The sequence below is a fragment of the Pteropus vampyrus genome, unplaced genomic scaffold (assembly GCF_000151845.1).
Source record: "Pteropus vampyrus isolate Shadow unplaced genomic scaffold, Pvam_2.0 Scaffold28, whole genome shotgun sequence".
In the NCBI taxonomy this organism is placed as follows: Eukaryota; Metazoa; Chordata; class Mammalia; order Chiroptera; family Pteropodidae; genus Pteropus; species Pteropus vampyrus.
This window is the reverse complement of record NW_011888809.1, coordinates 5036906-5047636: the sequence shown is the minus strand read 5'-3', so window position 1 is coordinate 5047636 and position 10731 is coordinate 5036906. Positions and strand designations below refer to the sequence as shown.

Sequence of the window (10731 nt, the reverse complement as noted above, 5' to 3'; positions counted from 1 at the left end):
ACAGGTGTGCAAGTCACTGCTTCTGCTCTCAAGTAGCTCAGCCTCCTGGAAGGTACAGACCCTCAGTGACTGAACTGGGCTGAATGGTGTCCTCCAAAATTCATGTCCACCTGGGACCTGTGAATGGGACCTATTTAGAAATAGGATCTTCGCAGGTGTAATTAAGGCAAAATGAGGTTATACACTGAATTAAGTTGGGCCCTAATCCGATGACGGTTGTCCTTACAAGAAGAGGGAAATTTGGACAGAGACACAGAGAAGACACACAGGGAGGTGACCATGTGAAGACAGAAGCCTATTGGAGTGATGCGGCCACAAGCCCTGGAACTCGGAGGATTGCCAGCGACCACTAGAAGCTGGAAGAAGCAAAGGCCTCTGAGAGAACAGGTGGCTCTGCCTACACCTTGATTTCAGACTTCTGGCCTCCAGAACTGGGAGGAAATACATTTCTGTGGTTTAAAGCTCTCTAGTTTGTAGCATTTTGTTACAGCCGTCCTAGGAAATGAATAGTGACTAAGAGCTGGGCTCAGATTGCATGGAACGCGCTGTATATGCTGGTGGGTGTCAGAGCGGGAAGCAGAAAGGGCTGCATGGAGGAGGAGGCACTGCTTTTAGTCGTGTCTGATGTTTGAGCAGGAGGCCCCAAAAAACAGAGCTGAAACTAGGGGCTCAGCCTGGCTTCTGGGTGATTTGGCTTTAATGGTTCATGCTTTTTCATCTTTTGTGTCCTCTATCATCTCTGGAACAGATACTATAATCAGTGGGTGCTCAGGAAATGTTCACTGGCTATGTTGGCCCGATTCTCTCCCTGATTCTGTCCCCTGAGCCCCAGAGAGGTGCCTGCAACATAGACCTCAATCCCCCTGCTGTGCACTGTTGTTCATGAACTTGTCTTTCTCCGAACAGCTTGTATTTACTTACTCACCAAACTGATTGATGCCCAGTGTGAAAGGCCAGTCTGCATTTTTCTTGCTCTCCTACGCCTCACCCCACCTGATTCCCCATGCTCAGTATGTTGTGCCTGCACACAGTAGGCGCCACTGAATGCTTCGTGTTTTTAGATAAGCTCTGCTTGTAAGGAGACATATGCCATGATTGGCCAGCTGGGTGGGAGGGAGCTAACTCAGCTTTACTGAAAAAGTGATTTAGAGGCTGCTATTTGCTGAGTTGGCAGAGAAGCATCAGCACCTCTGAAAGTTATCAATAGGGATTCCTGCTTACTGAGGCCACGGGCTGAGCCCATAATCCCTGCTCCAGCAGCTGCAGCTTTATCCTGAGAGTGACATGAGCAGTGAGATGCCTCAGCTCTTGCCAGCGGCCAGAGACATGAAAAATGAGAGCCAGAGGCCAGCCCTGAGGATAGCGACCAGCATCTGCACTCCTGACCATGTTCATCTGGGTCCCTTCACCATGCTGTACATAGCATGGCAATGGTCACTGCCTGGGGCTGGAGGCGAGGCTGAGCTGAAGGTGGCCACCCATCCAACAGCCTGCCACTCCCCATTAGCACCCAGCTGGGCCTGGGCAGGGGCACCTCTGTGATGAACTGGAGTGATTAGCCTGTGGAAGCTCCTTTGGGCACAAAAAAGGTCTTAGTCTCTACCTGGCCCCTTCCCAGGGGCCCAGGGAAGTCCTCTCACTCATCACTGAGGAGTGAGGGGACATCGCATAGCCAAGCTGGACTGGAATCTAGATCCTTCCACGTCCACAGAGCCTGACGGCTGATTCCTCCACCACCCCAACCACGAGGTCTCAGGGAGCTGAGCGGGGAGTGGTTTGCCCTGGATGGCACCATCCAAAACTTGACACTGAAAGGTCAGCCACTCAGAGGGGCCCAGCGTATTGACCACACCTGCTCTGGGCAGCCATCAACCCACACAAAGACCCAGCAGCAATGGGAGATACCTGCTATCCAGCCAGGGCCACCATCCAGGGGGCAGGAGCTCTGTTGTCCTCTCTACCCAAGATATGCTCAGCTGGACAGTTGGTGAGCTAGAGAACCAAGCATGACTTCCCACGTCAGGTTTCCCTGGAGGCTGCAGGTGTGGAGACACACTGCGTGTGAAATCACTGCACGGAGCACTTTAGACACATCATCTCGTTTGGGGGAGTATGGCCAAATCTCCCATCTGCAGGTGGGGATGTTCAAGGCGGCAGCTTGGCATAAAGGCCACAAGCTCCCGAGAGTAGCTGAACTTTTGCTGTCTTGTGTCTGGTATGAGGGCTCGAGCTGCAGGGAGCCCCCAGCTCGTGTGGAGCTGACCTGGGTTCCAGATGCCTTGCCCTGATATGGTCACATGACATCAGAGCTTGGAAAGGTGGGTGCTCTCCAGCGAGCCCCCGTGATCGGCCTGGCTGGAACCCGCACTAGGATCAAGACTTTCCAGAACCGGCCAGAGTTCCTGGCTTCCTGAGAGGAACCCTGCTGGGAGGAAGTGGGACCCGCACAGACAGCACATCCTGTTCACGGGGCTCCCGCCAGCTTCAGAACAAACTCGCGCTGCTGCCTCTGATTAAACCTTTGTTTTCCCTCCATGGTGAACTCTCAGCTCCAGGCTTGAGTGCTGAGTGTTCCTTCTCAGAGCGACCCAGCTGCTCGTCCTCGGGAGCCAAGACCCCAATGCGAGCTTCATCACAAGAACCAGAGTGGTGGGGGAGGCCAGAGCCGGCTCCGACTGCTCCCGCACAGCCCCGCTGGCTCCCGGGGGAGTCAGCGTGCAGAGCTGTCTGCTCAGAATCTCGGGGTCCTGAGCACAAGGCAGCATCTCAGGATCTGAGCTGAGGCAGGAGGGTGGAGACCAGGACAGGACTGTGCACAGATGGACAGTGCTGTCTGGTGTCAGAGCTCTTCCCGGACAGGTCCCAGCTGAGCCATCACTGACCCCACGACTCCCGCCGGGCCTGGACCCCTGCCCCTCTGCCTCGGTTTACACAGTGGAACCCTCCCTTTGTCCTCACCCCACCCCACGGAGCAGCAGCCTGGGAGCCTCTGAAGACCCCGGGTTCCTTCAAGGGCAGCTCCCCTCATCGAGTCCACTGTTATGAAGACAATCCCTCCCCGCCACACCATCCTTGGCAAAGAAAAGAATGCCACTAGCAAATGCGGGACTGACTCGCTGACACAGACTTTATTGAATGACTCGGTGTCATCGATTCGGCAAGAGGTCACAGACCTGCAGTGAGGAACAGCTGCAGTGTGAACACTGGTATCTGGGAAGCGCACGTCCTCGCTGAGGGGAGCACCAGGCCACCGAGGAGGCCGGGCCGCAGCGAATGAACCAACACCAGACTGGCAGGTCCCTGCTGGAGGGCCAGACTCCCGTGGGCACTGTGCCCTCTGCTCCCACATCGCACATTGGTGGGAGGTGGGAGGGGCAGACGGAATGAGGGGCAGACGGAATGGGGTGCAGAGAGCAGGGTGGGAAAGAGCCCGGGCAGAGCTGGCCGTCACCACCACCTGCTGTGTCCTGCAGTCAGCACGGGTGTGGGAGGGCTGGGTGGGGCTGGGTGGGACTGCGTGGGGCGTGAAGGCCTGGCAGTAAACCGGAAGTGACATGGGCTGAGAGGCCACACCATGGCCAGCTCAGGGCGCCCTCGGAGCCTGAATGAGGCCAAGAGGAGGACTTCAGCTCTCAGACCCCAGAACTGCCTGTTTCCTCTCTGGCACAGGTGGAGGGACAGGGCAGCCTTTTCAGGACTGGGAAGCTGACAGGGGTGAGTGAGACACAGGACAGATCAGACAGGGTGTTCCCCTCCACCCTGCGCGCCCTGGCACAGGGCAAGGACAGAGTAGGAGAGGCTCTGATGGCAGAAAGGACCCGGCCTGGGCCAGGGGTGCCACCCCTAGGGTTGGCTGTTGGTCCCAATCAGGAAAGGGTCTGGGTTGTCATCCCAGACCCCCTTCCAATGCCTCTGTCAGGCAGGACGAGCCAAGGGACAACAGTGGTTTGGTTTCATTAAAAAATCGTGTTACATTAAAAACTTGGTCTGAACATGAAGAATATATTTAAAAAAGACATTCTTTGCTCCATTAAAATCATTCAATCACTGAGACTTCCCTGAGCACGGCACCAGGTCCTGACCCGTGTGCCGGGTGGGGAGGGGTCCGGGAGGAGGCTAAGGCACTGCCCTGCAATGGCACAGGGCTCCCTCCTCCTCACTGGGAAGGCGGCTCTCACTGTGAAAGGCCGGTGAGCAGGTCCGGACCCAGGGGATGGGGACAGCCCGACAGCGTCCGTCACTGGACAGACGAGGCCTCTGAAGCAGCAGGCGGACAGCATCCCGCCTAGGCCCACTCTGGACAGAAGGCACATGCCAGGCCGCAGGTCCAGGCAGAGTGTGCAGGATGTAATGACCGCTCTGCTCGGAGCCGCAAAGGTGGACACTGACCCTATGGCCAGAGGCCCAAGGAGGCCATGGTCTGGCTGGCCAGGCTGTCCCTGGGAAAGAAAGAGAGGAAGGAAGACCTGGGGTGTCAGGCCATCCACACCCCAGAGGTGCAGGGCTGGGCCTGTTGTCTCTAAGTTGGACTCAAGGGAAAGCACCCTGTTTAGTACCTGGTAACCAGAAGCAGCTCAAGGACACCCCATCCAGCCAGGCCCTCCCAGCACCCACTCTGTACCCCTCTCCTGGTGGACGTGCCCAGAGCTGACGGGACCCAGGAGCCACGCTGCCCAGAGACTCTGCCCCTGCCCCCACCTGGGCTGGCAGAGCTAGTGGGGAGTTTCCCTGCCCGAGTGAAGGCGCCCTGGGCACCCCAGTCTCTCTCTATCCTGGGGGCTGGGCTACTGGTCAGCAAGGTGTCCCTGCATGCTCTCCCCATCACATAGGTGTGGCCGAGACCCCTGGGCTCCAATTCCTACGGTGACCTTCTCCCTGCACCCTGCAGGCTTCCATGACCCCACAGGAGAAAAAGGAACAAGGTAGTCAGAGTGTCCACCCTCCCTCCCTTGGGACTAGGGGTCCTGGCCTGAAGGGCACAGTGCCCACCTCACTACACGCCCCTCCACAGGAGAGGGACGGCTGGGCCAGGGCCTGCACAGGGCGGGAGGGTCAGAAGAGGCTGGGAGCAGCCTGGCCAGGTGTGTCGTGGTCCTGGATGTACCGCAAGATGTCCATCTCGTCCATGGCTTGGATCTGCTGCTGCTGCTTCTGCTGCTCAGCCACGGCCTTGGACGGGCCCACTCTGGGGGGAACGGCTGGCTTTCTGGGGAGCGCTGGCTTAGCTGCCACTGGCGGCTTGGGCTTAGGCTGGGGCTGGGGTTTGGTTTCAGCCCCCAGGTTCAGAATCTGGTCCAAGTCTTCTTCAACTCTAGGGAACCACAGGGAGATGCCCTGAGCATAACCTCCTGCAGAAGGAGAAGCCCCAACCTGCCCCTAAGTCACCCTGCCCCCAGGGAGGAACTGGAGGGCAGGCTTCCCTTCTCTGCAACCCCATAGGGCAGCAGGAGCAGAGCCTGCCCCTCAGCACCCTCCAGGGAGCTGCTTTTCAGGTGGCCTCACTCTAGACACACTGGCTTCTTTGAGTTTTCCTTCAACTTCTCAAGAAATAACAACAGCTGCCAGATATGGAGCCCCTGCACTCTGCCAAGCACTTTAGACACATCATCCTGTGTGGGGGAGTGTGGCCAAATCTCCGATCTGCAGGTGGGGCTGTTCGAGTCACAGCAGGCTGAGGGACCTGCCTGAGATGAGAGTTAGCATGTGGCAGTGCCTGAGTCGAAACCATATTTGACTTAAGAAGCTGAGCGCTCATCTAGACCAGATGCAGCCGGGAGAATAATAAATGAGGGGCTCGGACTGCTTTGGGGTGGTGGCGTCTGCCTACTCACAAGGCCGCTCTGTGGGCCACACGGACACTAGACAGAACCCAGTGAGGGCCTCAGCCAGGACTCACCAAGACTCCTCTATGGCCCATCAGTGGGTGGGACTAACAGCCACAGTGATGTGATGGTCACACAGGACCAGCCCCAGGTACCGAATGGCAGTTAAGAAAGGCAGGCCGCAGCCCAACTCTGCCCTCTTTGCCTGGTGAAAAAACTCAGTTCCTGGAGACCAGACACAATGGAAGGCCTAGTCAACCCATCCCACCACCCGCCCTCTCACGGACAGCTGTCTTGGGTTCAAGGTGATCCCAGGAGGCACTACCCGAGGACAGGATGCTCTTGGTAACCTCAGCTTAGAGGTGCCCGGCTCCCTCCACCCGCAGCCCTTCCCTGAGCAACCCTGGGGCAGGCGCTGGCTCCTGCATCTTCCATTGGAGGCTGAAAAAGCTCAGAGGGACTGAATTATCCTCAGAGCTGGGAGCTTGGGGAAAAAAGAGCAGCGGCTAGAACCTTGTGTCAAGTTCAGGATTTACACTGCTTAGCACAGCACTGATTCTGTAACCTAGTCAGAGGCTGGATTTGCTCTGAGGTAGGAGTGGGGCAGTCTCACTTGGGATACCCCACATGGGCACCCCTTTCTAAGCGCTCTCTCTCCATCTGGGCTCCTGAGCCATGGCTAGAATAGGTCCCATGAACGCAGTGAAATGCTGTGTGGCATTTCCCTCCCCAGCCAGTCATGTGCAGGGTCCTGGCATAACACTGGTATTGTCCCAGACGTCTGGCCAGGTGGCCCCTTTGAAGGTCACGCCTTGGAACAACCCCCGAAATGAGGGTCTGCAGGACACGGGTCTGAGCGCGCCGGTGTCATGAACTTAGAATCAAGTAGGCCAGGAAGGTCCCCCTGGAACTGCCCATCTGGGACAAGCTGAGTCCTGGAGATGACCGAGGCTCCTTGGATGGGACATGCTCTGCCGGGCCCTGCCACTCTCCGGGGTGTAGTCCACTTCCTTGTGCCTCAGTTTCTCCCTTAACCACATGGCAACAATCCCAGCTTCTCCCAGCCTGTCCTCCCAGGCAGGGGCGAGGACGGCAGAGGAGAACGAACAGGCGCCAGGGGCCGTGGGGATGTAAAGACAAGAAGCCGGTCTGTGATGGGCACTTAGAGGGCCATGTGATAGCCCGAGGCTGCTAATGAGGGTGCAGGTGACGGCCTCCAGGGACCACACACCTCAGGGCCACGTAGCTGCTCTGGAGAGAGACAGCTTGGCTTCCTGTAAATCGCCAAGCACAGTCTGCATTCTGGAGGGCATGGAGGATGCCACGGGGAGACGCACAGTGCCAAACACACTCAGGGTGCAGCGGCCCTCGCAGAAGCCCCAGGAAAGCTGCTGCCCTGGGGTGGGAGGTGGCCCTCCCAGCCTCTCCTCTTCCTCTAAATGCTTAGAGGGTCCTGGGCGGAGTGGGGAGGACAGGCAGGCTGGCCTGGGTTCCAATCGTGCTCTGCCACTTGGGAGCTGTGGCCTTGGGCCAGTTACCTCTCCTGCACTTCATTTTCTAAAAAAACAGAGGTAACAGCACCAAACCCAGGGGTTGTGAGGATTAACTGGGATCACGCGTTAAGAGACCAGCGCGCTGTGGGATGCACAGCAAGCACCCCGCGAGTAATGGCCATCAGATTTGCACACACTCTGCCAATCATCCTCCACATAACAGATTAAGCCTTATTTTCCTCTCTGTAAAGCCTGCTAATGGGACCCTGCTGGGGACCACTGTCCAGCACATCTGCACGTTGCTCCCTCCAGGTGAGCTGCATGCTGCCAAGAGTTGGTTTTATTTGTTCCCAAGACTGTTTATGCCAGTTATACTCGCTTATGCAAGTAGATAATTTAGTTAATCTTTATATAAACTATTAAAATATAAGTGTGAAAGGAAAGAAAAAGATATGTATGCACAAAGTTCTCGCTTTCTGGAAGCTGCTGAGCTGCTGGACCCCACCCCCACTCACCGAATCCCCATCACTGCCTCCTGGCCAGTTCCCACCCACAGGCTCCCACCTCCCCGGCCCAGGATTCCCTCCCTCAGAAGCCAAGACTAGTGAAAAGCTCCCACGTAGGGACAGGTCCCTGCCGCTGTCCAGGTCACTCTCAGAGCTGGCGAAGCACCGCTGGGGACAGGTGGTACCTGAACAGCTCCTCGGAGGCCATCCTGCGGCCCAGGCGGGACAGAGGCCCTTCACTCTCACGAGCAGCTGGCAGCAATAAGGGGTCACCCAGGGGCACGGCTCCGCCAAGGTCGGGATCGTCAAACAACTTCAGGGCTGTGGAGAAGGTAGCAGCAGAGTGATCAGAGGACGTTCTGGCCCATCCTCAGTGGCCCGGGGTGCAGGGTGGAGACAGCCCGGCCCAGCCTCCTGGCCCAGCTGGGAGAGGCTAAGCAAGGAACAGGGCAGAGCGCAGGAGAACCAAAGGATGGGGCCAGGCAGGGCGAGGGACAGGTGCGCATTGGGGCCGGCACACCTGTCTGCCCAGCCCCATCCCCCTCTGTACTGGGCCGGTCAGCTGATGGCACCACTTGGTTCAAGTCCTCGTGGTCTTCCGACTGCTTTTAGAAGGAAAAGGCCTCTTCAGCTCACTGCACTGGGCTCCCCATAACCTGGCCCGGCTGGACCTCGTAGCTCAGCCCCCATGGCTGCACCCCAGTCTTCTAACAAGCACTGACTGAGCGCCAAGTACCGGCCAGGGGTTGCTGCCTTTGGGGATGCAGTGGTGAGGGGATCTGGAAAGGGGATCGGGGCCCTTCCACCGGGAAGAGACTCCAGCAGGCCGAGCAAACCGCGCTGACCTTCAGGATCCACCTGACACCCATCCTAGGAAGTCTTCCCAGATCTCCCCACAGGCACTGACATACTGCTTGGACCTGATGCAGATTCAGGCTGCCCTGTAATTGTCAGGAGATGTCATGCCTCCCATGAGAGATCCTGAGGCCAGATTGTGTCTCACTTGTCAATATGTTCTCAGGCCCAGCACCACGTGGGTAGTCACCAAGTGCTGGCTGAATGAATGGGTGACATTGATTCCTGGCCCTGGATGATGGCCTGGCAGGGTGAGGAAAGGTCAGACCCAGGGATGAGCGTAGACGTCCTAGGGCCACTCAGCTTTCCCTTTTCCAGCTCTGCACAGAACCCTCCCATGGGATCTATGTGGGTGACACTAACCCTCTTGTCACAATCCAAACCCTACAGAATGGCAGCAATTCCGGGACCTATGTCCGGCCACGCTGATCCCAATCCACATTTCTCGAAGCAACAGACAAAACTACCCTTCACTTTCAAGAGATGATCAGAATAAACATAAGGTCTCAGAATGTTCCACGCTGTGGGCAATGAGGTGCCAGACTAGATTTCTCCAGCAGAAAATTGGAGATTGGATTAAACATAGCAGAGTGAGAGACATTCCCAGATCTCTCCCCTTGAAACAACAATAAGCTGAATATCTAAAACTCAACAAAAAACACCCAAACTGCACACAAGCACATAAGAGCTACCACAGGTCAGAACCCTGGGTGTCGGGCGGTGGACTAGGAGAAACAGAGAAGCTGCTTCTCGCAGCCAGAGCTCCCTGTAGGAGGAGGGGGAGGGAAGAAGGAGCGGCGAGTTTCCTGAACAGCCCTGCCTGGGACTGCTGTGAGCTCTACGTGGCTGGTGTCAGGGCCCAGCATCAGGGCAAAAGGCCGAGAAATGGGGATGGCAGAAAAGCTGGGATGGCAGAGAAACAACAGTTGATTTTTACCAGCCGTGGCTGCAAAACTGAGGCTGAGCAGCAGCCTGCAATTCCCAGCCCAGAAGGCTCCTCCCACATACCCTCCGAGGGAGAACACTGCAGAACCCCAGGGGAATCGGATCTAACACTACCAAAACTGTTGCTAACACTGACAGGAACTGAGACTGAGGGTGGCGAGCATGATTAAACATCTATAAGGGAAAAAAAAGACATTATTAAGACTTTATATAAAGCAGAGATCCAAGAGGCTTAGACGCCACCTACTGGAAACCAAAAGAAAAACACCTTCTTTGCAACAGGCTAGGGACCATTCTATAACAAATCTTCTTTCTGGAAAAAAAAAAGCAGGTTACACTTCCACTAATGGTCAGGCGGAGAAATAGTCCATTAAACACCATAAACAACCGAGGTGACAGGGCATCTCAGAAAGAAAGAGAAAAATGTCCAGAATATAAGCTTACAGACATAGAAATATGTGACTTAAATAACAGAGAATTCAGGATGGTACTTCTGAAAAAACTCAATGAGATCTGAAACGAATCATAAAAACAATTTCAGGAACTAGAAAAACGACTAGATGAGCAGAATGAATTCTTTAGCAAGGAGAACTGAAACCCTCAAAAAGAACCGAATAGACCTTCTGGAGATAAAAAAAAAAAAACCACACTGCAAGAGTTGAAAAATGAAATAACAAGCTTGGAAAATACAGTTAACCAAATGGAGGAAAGGATCAGTGATATTGAAGACAGAAATCTAGAAATAAATCAGAAGAAAGAAGAGAGAAACCGAAAAATGAAAAATAATGAAAGAGAAATACAAGAACTAGCTGATACCTTCAGGAGAAGAAACATAAGAACCATGGGCATTCTCAAAGGGGAGGAAAAGGAGCAGGGATTAGAAAGCATTTTCAGACAAATAGTTGACGAGAATTTCCCAAATCTAAAGAATGAGCTGAAGCTTAGAATTCAAGAAGTCAATAGAACACCCAGTTATCTCAACCCGAAAAGGCCTTCGCCAAGACACATTGTATTAAAATGATCAAAAATCAACAAGAAAGACAGAATTCTCAGGGCAGCCAGGGACAAGAAGACGGTAACCTACAAAGGAAAACCCATTAGATTATCATC

At 55.2% G+C, this 10731-nt stretch overlaps 1 protein-coding gene across 1 annotated transcript in view; it reads right to left on the bottom strand.

Annotated features, from left to right (window-relative positions):
* Nucleotides 1-3108: 3108 nt before the first annotated feature.
* HS1BP3 (HCLS1 binding protein 3) overlaps nt 3109-10731 on the bottom strand; it is a 23669-nt gene continuing 16046 nt past the window's right edge. Inside the window, exons 7-8 of the mRNA XM_011356628.2 lie at nt 8007-8142; nt 3109-5311 (exon numbers count right to left, since the gene is read on the bottom strand). Of these exons, the coding sequence (XP_011354930.1) occupies nt 5053-5311; nt 8007-8142 (395 nt within the window). The 3' untranslated portion in view covers nt 3109-5052. The remainder of the gene's footprint in view (nt 5312-8006; nt 8143-10731) is intronic.